The sequence below is a fragment of the Carya illinoinensis genome, chromosome 12, assembly GCF_018687715.1.
Source record: "Carya illinoinensis cultivar Pawnee chromosome 12, C.illinoinensisPawnee_v1, whole genome shotgun sequence".
NCBI classification, from domain to species: domain Eukaryota; kingdom Viridiplantae; phylum Streptophyta; class Magnoliopsida; order Fagales; family Juglandaceae; genus Carya; species Carya illinoinensis.
Window position 1 is genome coordinate 17,560,763 of NC_056763.1, and position 17,016 is coordinate 17,577,778.

At 38.0% G+C, this 17,016-nt stretch overlaps 1 protein-coding gene across 1 annotated transcript; it reads left to right on the plus strand.

The window, feature by feature from the left end:
• The first annotated feature begins 7,276 nt into the window (after positions 1 to 7,276).
• Positions 7,277 to 10,943, plus strand: LOC122289298. Its single transcript, XM_043096284.1, has 3 exons — positions 7,277 to 9,819; positions 9,946 to 10,033; positions 10,134 to 10,943. The coding sequence occupies exons 1-3, from the start codon at positions 7,277 to 7,279 to the stop codon at positions 10,941 to 10,943; spliced, it is 3,441 nt and encodes a 1,146-aa protein (XP_042952218.1).
• Positions 10,944 to 17,016: the final 6,073 nt, after the last annotated feature.

A 17,016-nucleotide genomic window follows, 5' to 3' on the forward strand; every position in this document is an offset into this window, starting at 1 on the left:
AAATGAACAATCCTCGAATTGGAAAAAGGATCATTGAAATGGTGAGATTAGAATCCACACGAGTGGATCCTCAATATTGCACTATTCATACAGAAACATACGGATCGACTACTCGCAGTGATTTTGACGTGCCGGCCCCAGCTTGGGGCTTGGCAGAAGCCCGCGTTGTTGGGTGCTTACCACAGGGCCGACACCCATTTATGTTTTCATGATACATAATTGTACGCTCGTATGGTATGTCCAGCTCATGTGAATAATATAAATACAATAGAAGGCTCGTCGCCTGACTCAAACGATCATCAGAATACTCCAATACTATAGTAACTTAAATCGAGGATAGACCCACATACTAGTCCTCAGTCTACACTGGTTCCTCTTTGTTTCCTACATCTACATAAAAATTGTAGTGGAAATACGGAGGTGAGATTTCGAGCAAATTTCAGTAAATTATAATACAAGACAACAACTAATTAATAATGCAGGTAATGACAATGAGTGTAATAATATGAACTTCAAAGGAAATAGAAGGAAGATTAAACATATATATTGAGGCGCTAGCCTCCAAGCAAATAAAGTATTCATAAACCATAGAAATGTTACCAAGCATCCTGTCACATAATATATTTAACACTATGAAAACACTACAACAATTAGAGGTTTTTGCCACGAATTCTTTTTCCATGACATAAGAGGGTGGCAAACATCAAGTAATTGTCTCCAAAACCATTCGTGGGAAGGAAACATACCCTTTAACCATGAGTTTAGTGCGGTGGGAATAATTTAGTGGGAAAAGGAATTTTTGTCACTAGCAAATATATTTTTTGCCACCACTTGCATTAGTAGGGAAAAAAACTAAAGTAACCCCTTGGTCCTCATGGGTTATATCTTTTAACGTAGAACTTTTTTTTTTTGCCATGATTTGGACTTAATCGCAAAAGATTATTTTGTCTCACATTAATGTATCCGTCGGTAGACATTTATTTGCCACGATGATGTACACTTTTTGCGACGACTGAAAGTGGCCGGTATTGATAGAAAATAAAAGAAACACCTGGTATAATCCCCGCGTTACCCCGCGAGCCCCTTTTTCCCTTTCTTGGTTCATCCCGCCAGCCCTTTCCTTTCTTCCCCAACCATCCCCCCACCCAACTTTCCTGCGATAATCACCATGGCCCCCTCCCTATAGACGGCGGCGACTTCGCAAGGAGCATAGGATCCGCCCCACCTCGCAACCTCACCGACCTTGCCTATTAAATCCGTGATATTGCCCTAGACTCCAGAACCCTCTCTTCAAAAGGAAATCAGTGGGTGCGTCCCCTCTCTCTCTCAATTCCATTTTCACAGTAAGCCTCTCTCTCTTCTCCCTCCGTGTTCTCTATCTATTGGTTGTATGATTGTGTATCATTATAGAAACTTTTGTATGATTGTATAAGATTGGTGGGAAAATATAAGTTCAAGGTTGTCACAACAGCTTTGAGTGGTAATTAGCTGCTTCGAATCTAGATTTCTAGAATTAATTTTCTGCATATGCCCGCTATTTGTCATGGAAATAAGCTGAAGAGCTACCTCTGATTTTGGTGCACTGTTTTTTAGTTTTAACGAGATGGTAGAACAGCCCCCTATTCTGGAAATACCCGTGTAGAAGATTTAACATTTTGATTTATAATAAAATGATATTATAAATCAAAATGCCATTAATTCATGAATTTTAATGGGTTTGTATGGAATTTATAAACAGTATTGAACAATTGCAATATTAATCATCATTTTCTGCCTTCAATGAATAAAACTTTTTTTTTTTTTTTGGACATTCTTTGTAATGAATGGTTGCATCAACCCTTAACAGAAATTACTCTGGTGCTGTTATAATGGTAATGGGTGAAGTCCAGACTCTGGCAGAATTTCCTTTAACCCATACTCTATTGATTGACCAAGGTGGAATTGGTTTTTAGTGTTTGTTCTCATGATGTAGTAAAGCTGAAATCAGTTCAAATAGCCCATTCCCAACTTGTATTCCCAATGCACTGATTGTTGTCATGAAGGTGCACTGCTAATGGTCAATTTTCACTTGACCATTCCCATGATTTACATCTTTAACTCCTAAAGGATATAAATCAGTGATGAGATCTTAGAATTTAGGAGATGGGCTTAGAATTCTTTAATTTGAGCAATCTTCTAAGGCTGGTTCTCTGGAGCAAAGATTGCCCTTATTGTTGGAAGCTCAATAATCTGTAATTCACATTGAGTTGATGTGCTTTGATTTTCTAGACTCACATCTCCACTATAATCACATTTATAGTGGGATTTGCTGCAATGATCCACGATAACATCTAATAGTGGATCATTTCTTTAAATGGTATTTTCTTCGGTAGGAACTTGGTATCAGACAATTTTTCTGATACGTTGCAGTCCCTCCAAGTTCTGATTATTGTTGGTCAAAATTAGGAATCAGCTTAATAGTGCAGGGTTGAGAAGACTGCATATTGGACAACATTGCATATTGGACAACATCTCTCTGCTTTTGTATGTTGGTATGTTAAGTCAGCTATAGATATATATTCTAATTGGGGCTGCTCATACACTAGGGTAGGAACACAAAAGCTAGTATCACGCATGGTGTTGGTAAAAGCCCCAAGTCCAAAGCACTTTGCTTACCAAAACCCAATTTGCACTTTTTGGCCCTTTTTGAGTGAGCTTAAAGGGCAAAATGTGAACTTGTAGTTAAATAAATGGTGTGTATATATATCAGTTTTCGCTATTACTGTTTTTCTTGATCATTAATTTAGATGAAGTAGATGAGGAAGATGGTTAGGGCTACAAATTTTATGATGACAATGCTGATGCTCAAATGCTTAATGATGAGAATGATTATATAATTTAGGATTGCATTGTATTGCTTATGTTAGCATAGAAGTCGATACTTACAAATTTAATGATTTTCTGGTCATTGCCTTTTGGTAAATTTTGATTAAATCATGCCCTTTATTTTGGTTGTGGCCATCAAATACATGGTTGTGAATATTTCGTAAAGCACAAGAGAATTATATAAAATGCTAAGCCTAACTTCTGTGAGATTAATCAATCATGTGGTTGTCATGTCATCATAATACTCTTAACAATATACAAGAGAGAAATACCTAATTACAGCCTACGAGCAAAGAAAGAAGCATACAAGTCATTAAAATCAACCCCCTCAGATACAATATAGGCTAAATATATGACTATCCTGCTTTTTTTAAACCTTTTTTTTTTTTTTTTTGGTGTTTCCACCATAATACCAACCTCAAGAAATTCCTTTTCGAGTTCTGGAGTGATAATGGCAATTGATTCTGCATGCCTCTTGGCAACTGACAGCTGCTGTCTACAACCCTCTACATCCTTCTTACCTTCACTTTAAACAAAATGGTTTATGGTCGGCTTCACACGAACAAATATTTTTTTGATAAGTACAACAAAAATACATGAACAAATATTTCACATATATAAAATCCTGTATCTCCTAAATCTCCTCATCCTCCAAGGAGAATAGAAGCTGTTGGTACTCCAATCGAGAGGAAAACATCTTTGCCAAGATATAGTTTGGCTCAACCATTTTCTGGTAGTGTTGCTAGCAATTCTGAGATGCTAAATGATACCAACTCACCAATACCTGACGAAGACATCAAATTCTCCCCCCTTAACTGAGACAAAGATCCAGTGCTTAAAATAGGAACCAATTTGATTTTACCATACATTTCAGGTCAACAAACCAGGTTATATATATATATATATATATATGAATTCCACATTAGTAAAAAAGTCAAATAGGGATGCTAAGTGTCAAGAAAAGAAAGGATAAAAAACCTTTATAATTCCCTCTGAAGTTGAAAAGTAACATAATCCATTACAACTTCAAGGATATTTTCTCAAAATGGATTGTCTCCAGAAAAAGAATCACAGTTCACTAATGAGGAGCATCATTAAAATTGGTTTGCCTAGCAATATTATAGAACTTAATTGCCTTGCATGAAGAAGAGAGAGACCAAAGTAAGAAAAGGTTAAAGTGAGAAGAAACCACATATTTCAATGAAGGTAGCAAGAAGTGTTAAAACTTGTAACATAATGTTGCCATCAGTTGCAGTACATCAGGATATGTTTAGTTAATCAAATTAGTTTAATAAAGTTTTGTGAAGTACAGAACTATGGACCCAAGGTCCTAATGTAGAATTGTAAAAGATGCATATGCAAGAATAGACAACTCAGCATAGTGCATAATCCCATGAAATTAATAAATGGAGGTCGGTAAACATGTTCATATAGACAATCCAGGTGGGACAGTGCGCTGACATCTGGATGTACGAATATCTAAATGAAGATGGTTCCTTAAACACTCGGGTGAGACACCAGACTGACATCTGAATCCTGGTGTATATATAAAGATTAAACTATCAGAAAACATGACTTTCAATTAAGTTTTGTCCTAGTTGAAGAGTTTAACTTAAAGATTATTCAATCTCTTCAATGGATTTGCAAATTAAGTTCTTCAAGTGTATCCGGTAAAGAACTCGTGGAAATCAAGTCATTCACCAGGACTGAAGAAAAAATTTACACATCATTTATCATTGCACTCCACAGATCAGTAAGAAAATTGGAATCACTTGTAGATAACTTCTTTTGGATAAGTAGAATCACATGAAGATAACTACTTACAACATTCATAGTGCAGTGATGCTTGCATCGAAAACTTTTCATGCTCCTTGAGACCAATTTCCAAATCTCTAATCTAAAAAAATTTCACAACCAATCATATCAAGAACGTGATATGAAACTGAATAGATTGGTGAGAAAATATAAGTTCAAGGTTGTCACAACAGCTTTGAGTGGTAATTAGCTGCTTCGAATCTAGATTTCTAGAATTAATTTTCTGCATATGCCCGCTATTTGTCATGGAAATAAGCTGAAGAGCTACCTCTGATTTTGGTGCACTGTTTTTTAGTTTTAACGAGATGGTAGAACAGCCCCCTGTTCTGGAAATACCCGTGTAGAAGATTTAACATTTTGATTTATAATAAAATGATATTATAAATCAAAATGCCATTAATTCATGAATTTTAATGGGTTTGTATGGAATTTATAAACAGTATTGAACAATTGCAATATTAATCATCATTTTCTGCCTTCAATGAATAAAACTTCTTTTTTTTTTTTGGACATTCTTTGTAATGAATGGTTGCATCAACCCTTAACAGAAATTACTCTGGTGCTGTTATAATGGTAATGGGTGAAGTCCAGACTCTGGCAGAATTTCCTTTAACCCATACTCTATTGATTGACCAAGGTGGAATTGGTTTTTAGTGTTTGTTCTCATGATGTAGTAAAGCTGAAATCAGTTCAAATAGCCCATTCCCAACTTGTATTCCCAATGCACTGATTGTTGTCATGAAGGTGCACTGCTAATGGTCAATTTTCACTTGACCATTCCCATGATTTACATCTTTAACTCCTAAAGGATATGAATCAGTGATGAGATCTTAGAATTTAGGAGATGGGCTTAGAATTCTTTAATTTGAGCAATCTTCTAAGGCTGGTTCTCTGGAGCAAAGATGTCCCTTATTGTTGGAAGCTCAATAATCTGTAATTCACATTGAGTTGATGTGCTTTGATTTTCTAGACTCACATCTCCACTATAATCACATTTATAGTGGGATTTGCTGCAATGATCCACGATAACATCTAATAGTGGATCATTTCTTTAAATGGTATTTTCCTCGGTAGGAACTTGGTATCAGACAATTTTTCTGATACGTTGCAGTCCCTCCAAGTTCTGATTATTGTTGGTCAAAATTTGGAATCAGCTTAATAGTGCAGGGTTGAGAAGACTGCATATTGGACAACATTGCATATTGGACAACATCTCTCTGCTTTTGTATGTTGGTATGTTAAGTCAGCTATAGATATATATTCTAATTGGGGCTGCTCATACACTAGGGTAGGAACTCTTATTGGAAAAGCTGAGCATGTGGTTGATATGGAATATTACCCTTCTTGTATTCATCGAAAGCACCTCTCCCGACTTCTCAACACATGTATTGTAGCATGTACTCCCTTTAAGAAAATTCCTCCAGCACGTACTTCATACACAGGCCTGTTATACAAAATATATGTACTTAATGTGGACTAGCCCAGATTACCAAATGCTCTTATAATATATAAAGAGCTATTTCTCCCCCCATATATCATGGGAATGGAGAGATTCTTTACTCTACATGTTCATGAAGGATTAAGTGAAGCTCATCTGTTTTTCTGCATTACTATGCCGGCTCATGTCTCAATTACGTTGCTGTATCATTTCTGCATTACCCTAAACAATTTTTTTTTTTTTACACTTTATGGTTAGTATAATCTGAACCTGCTACCTAATCTATAATTGGGGAATGGTCATCCAATCACCACACACACACACATAGTTACCAACTGCTCTACCTATATATCCATATTAAATGGAAAAACAGAGGGCAAAAGTTTTATGTGTTTCAATTGATATTCATGAAGCATCGGATTGGATAAATATGGGATTTCTTGTGGATTAATCATGCATGTAGAGCACCCCGACCAGTTTCTCTATCCTATCCTTAAACATACTTCACCCGAAGGAATTAGTTTCTTTTTTGTGTTTTTTTTTTTTTTTCTGCTTTCTTCCCACATACTGACTTTTACCCTTGAGTTATGCATCATCTTATTAATTCAAAAGTCGAATTGTTTTGTAATATTATGACTTTGTAATAATATTACAAAACATGCCAATACTATTTTCTCTAACAGCCCAGGTTTCCTCATTTATTTAGAGTTGGTTTGACATCTCCACGTATACATTCCTGTGCGATGTGCCTTACATAGTGATTAATTTTAATTGAGGTGTATATTTCTCAAATATACACCTGTTGGACCATTATGGTCAACAGATTGCCTCAACCTTCCCAGCATTCCCTCACCACCAAAGCTGCTTGAATGATCCAACAACTATATCCGGAAAAAAAAAATGGTATTTCTGATAATCTATATACATAGATGCTAAAAAAAGGAATCGTGGTATCCATATGATATACCACGATTTGGAACCATTTCCCACACTGCTAATACTGATCAGATTAGACAACCCATCTAAAAACTTGTGATGCTCCAAGTATTTAGACAATATCCAGCTTTCAGTTTCATAGCGAATTGCATTATGAAATTCTCTGTGCCAATTTCCCATATCCTAATATGATGTTTGCTTCCATTTGGTCAGCTTCATACTATGGATAAGTCTTGGATGCATATTGAAGATAGATTGCATTCCAGTGAGTATGCTGAAGGGGTTAGACAATTCGTCGCTATGGCCATTTCCCACACCGCTAATACTGATCAGATTAGGTGTCCATGTAGAAGATGTCGGAATAGAGCTTTCCACTCCATTTGTACAATTGAAGATCATTTGTTCTTTAAAGGGATTGATCCAACTTATACTCCATGGATATTCCATGGAGAAGATGATCCATTCCGGAATGCGACTTTTTCCGACGATGAACAAGATGATACATTGTCTCATAGTGATTATATTGATGATCTCGATGAGCTTTTAGATGATATCCATCATGGGTCGTTTATGGATGGTGAGAACAGAAATGCCGGTGAATCTTATGGTGGCGATCAACCCTCCACCTCTAATCCTCCGGTCAACTCTAATTTCAAGGACTTGGTAGCTGATGCACGACGACCACTTTATCCTTCATGTACTAAGTTCTCAAAGCTATCCTTCATCGTTAAGCTACTTCACATCAAGAGCATAGGTGGGTGGACCGTGAAGTCCTTTGATATGGTCATAAAGCTCTTGCAAGAGGCATTTCCTGATGCCTTATTCCCTGACTCATATAATGATGCCCGTCGCTTAGAGCGGGGATTGGGCTTTAGTTACGAAAAGATTCATGTCTGCCCAAATGATTGTGCCTTGTTTTGGAAGGAAAATGCATCGTACAATGAATGCCCTAAATGTGGAGCATCTAGGTGGGAGCAGAGCACAATTCAGGGACGAAGGATACCACAAAAAGTACTTCGACATTTTCCGCTTAAGCCGCGCTTGCAGAGGCTATATATGTCAAAGAAGACAGCCCAAGACATGAGATGGCATGTAGATGGACATGTTGATGATCCGATGTGCATGCGACACCCATCAGATTCGAAGGCTTGGAAGGACTTTGATAAGAAACATATGTCATTTTCCACAGATGTTCGCAATGTTAGACTTGGTTTGGCCAGTGATGGGTTTAACCCATTCAACAATATGAGTAGACTGTATAGCATTTGGCCAGTACTGCTTGTGCCGTACAACTTGCCTCCCTGGCTATGCATGAAAGAACCATACACTATGCTCTCGTTGTTAATACCTGGCCCAAAGTCACCAGGTAATGATATTGATGTCTTTCTGCGTCCTCTACTCGATGAGTTGAAGGAGTTATGGGAAGAGGGTATTCATACCTATGATGCATACAGCAAGCAACACTTTATGTTGCATGCAGCGCTACTCTGGACAATCAATGACTTCCCCGCATATGCCAATCTTTCTGGGTGGAGTACAAAGGGCAAGAAGGCATGCCCCCATTGCATGATTGACACAAATTCACAATGGTTGGTATATGGCCGCAAGCATTGCTATTTGGGTCATCGACGATGGTTGGCCCCAGGTCACAGTTGGAGACAGAAAAAAAATGCTTTTAATGGACATGAAGAGCACAATCTCCAACCATCAAGGGTCCCGGAAGAGCAATTGCTACAACAATTAACTCAAGTGTCACATGTTCAGTTTGGTAAATCTTCTACGAAAAGGAAACGAACTCTGGACAATCATCTTAATTGGACGAAAAAATCAATATTTTTTGAGCTTCCTTACTGGTTATCCTTAGGTTTGAGACATAATCTGGACGTCATGCATATAGAGAAAAACATATGCGATAACGTTGTCGGAACATTGTTGAATATTGAAGGTAAAAGTAAGGACTCTGCCAATGCACGTAAAGATTTGGCCAATCTTGGAATAAGGAAAGAATTGCATTTACAACAACAAGGCGAGAGAATAACCATGGGTCTTGGATGCTACATGTTAAATTTAAATGAGCGAAGGGCTTTTTGTGAGTGGTTGTCAAAAGTTAAATTCCCTGATGGGTTCGCATCGAATATTGCCCGGTGTGTCAATGTTCGTGAGGGAAAGATCAGTGGAATGAAAAGCCATGATTGTCACGTATTTATGCAAGCACTGTTGCCGGTCGTGATTGGTGGGTTCTTACGGGCCGACGTGCGTCAAGCCTTACTAGAGTTGTCTTGGTTCTTCAAAGAATTATGTTCCCGAACTTTGAACTTACCAGTGTTGCATCGTCTTCAAGCTAATATTCCCTTGATTCTATGCAAACTAGAAATGATATTCCCTCCAGCTTTTTTTGATATTATGGTGCACCTTTCTATTCACTTGCCAGAGGAGGCTCTACTTGCAGGACCCGTGCAATATAGATGGATGTATCCTTTTGAGAGATACTTAGGAAAGTTCAAGCGGTACGTCCGGAACAGAGCCCGTCCTGAAGGCTCAATTGCTGAGGCATATGTGCATCTGGAGTGCCTTACCTTCTGCTCTATGTACCTCCATGATATAGAAACTAAGTTTAATCGAGAGGAACGCAATAGTGATGTACTTACGGGTTCCGCTGAGGAGGGGAATAGGCCAAGTTTATCGGTTTTCTCACAGAAAGTTAGACCATTGGGGACAGGGCACTCCCACAAATTAGCCGACATACTAATGGTCAAGGCCCGATGGTATGTTCTTAACAATTGCGTGGAGGTTGAGCAATACATTGAGTACGTCCATCATTCTACTGTTTAACACTTTAGGTTATCAACAGCAATTGCTGATACCTTCTAACAAAATACTTGTATTGACAGGGAGCACTATAAGAAGCTGAAAGAAGAGAACCCTGATAACATCGATCGTAGGCACCAGAGTCAATTTCCATCGTGGTTCAGGGCACGGGTAAGAGAATGTTTCCTTCCGGCCGCATATAGTTAAGTTAACGTCGATTTTCCATAAATGGACTTATCATTTACACTTTTTCTTTCTGACTATCATGTAGATTCGAGAGCTGCGTGCAGTTAGGCCAACAGAGGTATCCGACGACATATATGCATTAGCATGTGGTCCAGATCCATGTGTCGCATCTTATGCCGGATGCATAATGAATGGTGTTCGATTCCATACAATGGAGCGTGAAAGGTGTCGCCGCACTCAAAACAGCGGGGTTGCCGTGCATGGCGAGCATCGGGGATCCCCTGTTGACTTCTACGGGGTGTTGCATGATATTATAGAAATACGCTACATGGGTTGGCGTAAGGTTTATCTATTTCAATGCATTTGGTATGATGTCGGCGACCCGAGAAGGGGGATACGTCTCAGGGACCACTTAACGTTGGTGAATACTGCTAGGCAGTGGTATAAAGATGAGCCTTTTGCCCTTGCGTGCCAAGCAAGTCAAGTATTTTATTTGCCCGATCCAATTTTGGGTGGAAGTTGGCAGGTCGTCCATAAGGTAACAAGTAGAAATGTTTACAACCTTCGCGCAATGACGCCTGTTGGGGATGCGCTTGATGATGGTGAGTCATCATGGGATGACTCGGACAATGACGATCGTAATAATCTGGACAACTATCCCCCTACTCTTCATGTCGATGAAGCCATGCCCGATCCATTGAACCGACTCGACGAAGAGCATTTGCTAGTTGAGACAACAAATATCGCGCTTCCAGACCCGGCCCAACCAGTCGCCGATGATTTCGATGATGCTCCTGACCCAGGTGACGATGAAATGGGAATGGAGGACATAAGTGTCGATGACAACTCGGACAACGAGTCCGGCCATCCTCTGACTAGGGAGGATGATGATTAGTGCAGTAAGATTTGATTATAGCATGTTTATTTAAGAGGAATGTGCAAACGAAACTTTTTATTTTCGTACGTCTAATATTGCCTGTCTAGTAGTTTTACCAAGACTAACAATCTAATATAGGTACTTGTTTTGTTCAGATCACATGCTCACCTGTAGCTGTTGCAATATAAACTATAGGTGATTAGTTAAGCTAATGTATGTGCTGACCACTTGTATGTGTGTTTACATACAAAGCAAATTATACATGCTAAGTTAGCATAATCTTTGTTAACTTAGAAATATAAGTTGCTCAGTTACTCATAGATGGTCATTACATATTTTGTGCAGATTTCGGGGATTGCACGTTAAAGCTAACGTTGTGCTTGGTCCACCTACATCAAATGTCGATGGAAAGTTAGTATATTTTGTGATAGTGTGTTGGGATTTACTAGGTATTTATGAATATCAAAATGATGACCAATTGTTGGCTGATTTTATTGAGGGGTCTCCCTTCGAGAATATTATGACCTTCAGTTGTGCAAGTTAAAAGACCACAATCCTTTAACAGTTAGTTGCATTAAAGTTTTCAGCAATGTGTTTCTATATGATTGAATTGTCTTAAACAATGTCCAGCTAGCTTATGCATTTGACTAGGTGCAAATGCACAATTTATTAATTGATTAAGTATAATAAAGGTTTAGCATTGTTCCCATCATCCACAAGCTAGCTAAGATCCCGGGATGATTATTACAAATGATCTGGGTTCCACAAGGTACTAAATTAATGAGGCCAGGAAAGAAAAGAGGATGCTCTACCAATTCTGCTGGCACAAGATTCAGAAATGACTAGCAGGCATCACTTATGGTTGGAATATGAAACCAACTTTAAACCCAAATTACACAAGCAATATATAACTATAACAGGGCAGTGGGATCAATAACTAAGTAGTTATTGATCCCCTAGCTATTTTTGATGATCAGGTTTTCCTTTAACAAGCAATATTTGCTATTTCATCAAAATCAGCTTTCAGTTTAATAATATTTGGATATACATGTATACTTATTTACATTGCAATGTCAGCATATATATTGTGGAGGGCATGTATCGGGTGTATTTCCATAATCAAACCAAATCTTGGAGAGGCTTTTATGCCTGATTAATAAAGGTCAAACATAAGTGAGTATAAAATCAGAATGCAAGCAATATAAATGTTAACTACTGCAGAATAAATTATAACAAAGAATTGGTGTATGAGGAATCATTAATTATTGCTCACCTAGCTACCTATATATATTAATTTCTAGTTTCCATAGGAAGCAATGGTGAATTCAGCGCATATACAAGTGCACTCCATTCGTATATTGCACAGTCTGTATAGCAAGATTGCATATTTGCAACTTCACGTAAATTATAACATTTTACAAGGCATCCAACACAGATTAATTACCCAAAATATAAAACTGAGAAAATTGGTGGACATGGCGCCAGTTTAAGTCAAAATACAGAGCGGGGGAATTGTAAAATTAAGGGCGGGATATTTTAATTGTGATGATGTCTGTTGGCTGGGAAATGGCGCCAGTGATGGGGTCCACAGCAAAGCTGAACTGCAGGGGGGATTGATGAGGGATTGACAGCAGGGGAGTTGGTGGCATCGTACTTCAAGTTGAGAGGTTTGAAGTAGAGTCATACATTACATATTGGGTTCCTCAGTTCACGTAAAGCAACACTTCGAGTTGAGAAACTACCACAGAGTTTTTCTCAACCTTTTCCTTCACTGCACAGGTTCACCTAGTCTCCCTTCTGAGCTGCTGTCCATTTCCTCTATATCCATTCACAACCCCACAGCTTCTCTATCCTCTTCACATCTGCCAGGCAAGCCAAAGTGGAAGGAAAAATCAGGTACACATTGCTACTTTACTAGGTATTATAGTACTGCAACTCCTTCTGAATGATTTGAGGTTATACATTCCCGAAAGTACTATGTTTTTTAAGAGTGTAATATCACTTTACAAATACCTGTTCATGTATTGCATAGATTTTTCTTCTTCTAAGGCAAAAAATAAATTGTGGTAGGTTAAAGTTAAGAACATATTTTGTGTGCTAATCTATAATTGCAGCAAAGCTAGTTCATGCAGTATACATCACAAGCATGTTATATTTCTCAAAAAACCATGCTGTTTTTTACACCAGCTTCATGCTTCGAACAAAGCTACACTATGGGTGTTTTGTTAGCTATTACCTGACTCAATTTACAGAACAGGTGAAATAGGTTGGAGCTGTTTTTACACATGATTCTATGTAGTTTCTGGGTGGAGTAAAAGCTATTATGTTTTACTTTTCTAAAACATAATAGCGCCCAAGACATGTGCACAGGGAGGTTGAAGATTAGCACACCACTTCAATTCTAGCACCAGTAATAGGGTAGGTTGGCTGCTTGTATCATGTTAGTATTACAATTTAGTTATAAAAAGTAGAATAATGAAAATAAAAGTCAAAAAGTATTTAATGACTTCTCGCCGATGAAGACATTATGGCTAGGCAGTTTGGTAAAATTGAGCTGATTGTTGCCATTCTCCACATTTTGTTAAAATGGCAATCCAAGAGTTAGGACTTCAAGAAGACATATACAAGTGTTACATGGAGAATGGTTAGTCTGCCAACCCACTAACTTAGAAGATAAATACATGCCTCGGAACATTGTTGAAACCAGCTGGCCTGCTACTTAGTGTTTTTTACATAAAAAACAGAGGGCAATATTTGTCGTATGGGGTCAAAGGGTATTCAAAAAATAAACCAAATATTTCATGGGTCTTGGATATCCTGTTAGTATGATAGGAAATCAATACTATAATGTGGCAAATCCCACAATTCGAGGCTTATTTATCATTATTTTACTAGAACTCTACTGTTTTGTTTGGCAAATATGTACTTAATGTGGTAAAACTATTACCTGGTTGGATGCAGCAAAAACAGTATTGATATCCACCCAATAGCAAAGCCAAGGATGATGAGAAGTATAAAGTTTCGGGGGGGTCGAGTCCGACAAGGTAGAGTTCAGCTATGTAGTAGTCAAGTACGGGACACGTTGCCTCCGAGCACCGTGTTGCAGGATGAGCCGAACTCAAATGATTCAACTCAGGATGTAGGAGCAGCGGGCGCAATAGAGGTTTTGGGTGGACACGAGGTTGGAGATTCAATCACTAATACAGGTATGTCATTCGTGTCAATAAACCAAGCTTTAGCATTTACTAAGTATTTCTCAATTGCTATACACAATCAAATAGTACAGAATGCAGTCTATACTAATGGTAGCTATATATATATGAGACTTCAGTTGTGAATATTTGTTTGTATTGATGTAGATCCACCCCCTAAGAAAAGGGGAAGAGGGCCAGCGAAGGGCACTCTATTTGAAAGGATGAGAAAAGTGGGGAAAATACCACTTGTTATACAAGATGGACATAGAGGGCCATCTTGCGAGAATGCAGCAATATTCACTGGGCGACTAACGGAGATCATTAAAGTACATGCCGACATGAGGCATGCCAGTTGGAGTTGTGTACCTGATGATGAAAAGCAAGAATTGATTGACCGTGTTAGGGTAGGATGATGTGATTTTTTTTATGTTTCATAAGCTCCATTCGTACACATCCAACCCACAAGCTGGCTCATGCCCCCATTACTTTATGTAACAGATTTGCTTCTTTTAACTTACAGGCAGATTTTGTTCTAGATTGGAATAGAGACAACCATCGTGAGATGGTTGAGACACATTTGGCCGACAAGTATAATACATATCATTATGCATTACACAAAGTGTATTTAAAATATGCTTCACATGAAGAGGCCCTACGTGGTGGGACGGACAAGGTGGAGAAAGCTGTATGGGAAAAGCTATGTGAACGGTGGGCAAGTGCAGCTTTCAAGGTATATCCTGTGGACATTACCGTTGGGCTTTGTATAGACCTTTATAACAAGATTTCTCAAAATTCTGTTATTTATTGTAGCAACATAGCTGAAGGCACCTCCCATTTAATTAGGTTTCATATTCCTGTTTTGATCAAACATGTTAAATAATATATCCATATGTAATTTATAAAGGGGCATTAATAAATTGGATCCGTATGCAGGAGAAATCCAGGAGGAACAGTTCAAACAGGCAGAAACTAAAGGTCAAACACACCGGTGGCCGAAAATCCTTCATACGGATACTTGAGGAAAAGGTTTGTCATATGCATATGGTATAATATAAGTCAGATTATGGGTATATCAGACAATAAAGTTACTGATAACATTCATGTTTCAGCGGGAGAAAGCTTCTAATATGGTAGAATTCTACAAGGAAACACATTGGTCAACACGGAAGGGTAAATGGATCAATGCAGCGACCGAACACAATTACGTAAGAGTGTTACATTTAATTTTATATCTTTTAACAGGTTTGAAGCTAACTTTAACAACCCCCAGATATTAATGGTTGATAACATTTTCAGAATCTGATGATTGAAAGGTTAGCTGAAAAAGATACTGAAGACGATGTAGAAGAAGCTGCTGACACAGTCTTCAAAGAAGTTTTGGGAAACAGACCTGGATATGCAGTAGGCTTAGGGCACATGGTGATTCCAGACCCCTCTCCTTCAATGAAGAACAGTAGGGCATTTATCCGGCTATCGGAGGAGAATGAACGGAACAAAAGTGAAGCGGAAATGTATAAGAGCAAACTCAATGCAATGATGGGCGATATTGCGGAGTTGAGAAGGAATTTTTCAGAGCATGAGAAGGTCTTAATGAGCTATAGGAGCACTGATCAGCAACTTAATGGTAGTGAGTCTCATGGAGAGACTCAGCGAGATGCGTAGGCATCTCACTTGATATCCAGGATTTTTGGCCATTGGAAATATTTTGTGGGACTGCTAATTTTTTGTGGGTTGTTTATAACATTTGTAACAACCCAATGGCCAAAGACTATAGTTAATCACATGTATTTTGGTACTTTAGTATTATAGTTAGGGTGCATGTCTATTAATAGTGCAGGAAATGTAAAGCTGAAGGGTTAGGCTTTTTGAGTTGTAGCTATGTTGTTGTTATGCAAGGGTAAGTTCTCTCTCTCTCATATAGTAAAGATATGATTAATTGCTCCAAATCAGATTTGATTAAATTGACAGAAAAACTCCAAATCAGAAGGCTGATTTAACTGTTTTCAACATTGCAGGTTAGAAGAATACTGTCCAGCTATTTCAGTCATCATATTTGTCATGGAAAGTAGATGCAGGGTTTGCTCATCTGATGATATACATTTTCAGAGCGGGAGGTAATTAGCTGGGCTGTAATTTGGGTATGTTTTTTTCTATATTTCTACACACTTATTTGCTATTTTCTCACTAATATCCATCGAAAGCACCCAGTAATCTGTTTGAGGTTTGATTTAACAGCCCAAGGGGTTAGTTTATATGATATAGTTAAATATTCACACTCTGGTAGTTAGATAAGATAAGGAAACCCTCTCTTATCTAAGTATGTCGGATATATAAGGAAACCCACTTAAATGGACTACCGTAATCATCTATGTGTGGATAATAATGCCTTCATGTATATCTGGACAAGCTGATTGACCAACACTTTATGGATAGTGCGAAAATAATGTAGCTTTAAATGATTAGATTTTCGTAGTTTTCAGCATATGAATTTTTTGATATAAATATTGGATTGTGCATTTAAATGAGATTTGGTCATAAATTAGAGGAGGGGATATTTGACATATGTATATTGGTTGATGGTAAATTGTTACAACAGATTGTGGGTCATGTGATTAAATGGGATTCGTGTCAGATAGTATATGGGAGATTCAAGATACTCTCTAATCTACCAGAGTTATGGGAAGATGATGTTTCCAGTATAAATATGGGTCGGTTGTTTTCTTGCAACACTACAACAATTCCGAATAGCAATTGGGCTGTTCTTAAATAAGGGATATATTTAAGCATGTATTAATGTATTGCAAGCATGTGAATGGCAGACCTGCTATAGCTATGACAACTTGTAGGATATGCATGCAGGAACACAATAGCTTAGTTCTAATGGTAGGTGTACATGC

Bases quoted from the DNA above. Each gene is read 5' to 3' on its own strand.
- LOC122289298 (XM_043096284.1), top strand. From the start codon at position 7,277: ATGGATAAGTCTTGGATGCATATTGAAGATAGATTGCATTCCAGTGAG. The intron at 9,820-9,945 runs GTATGTTCTTAA...TTGTATTGACAG, and splicing joins CTAATGGTCAAGGCCCGATG to GGAGCACTATAAGAAGCTGA. The intron at 10,034-10,133 runs GTAAGAGAATGT...ACTATCATGTAG, and splicing joins CATCGTGGTTCAGGGCACGG to ATTCGAGAGCTGCGTGCAGT.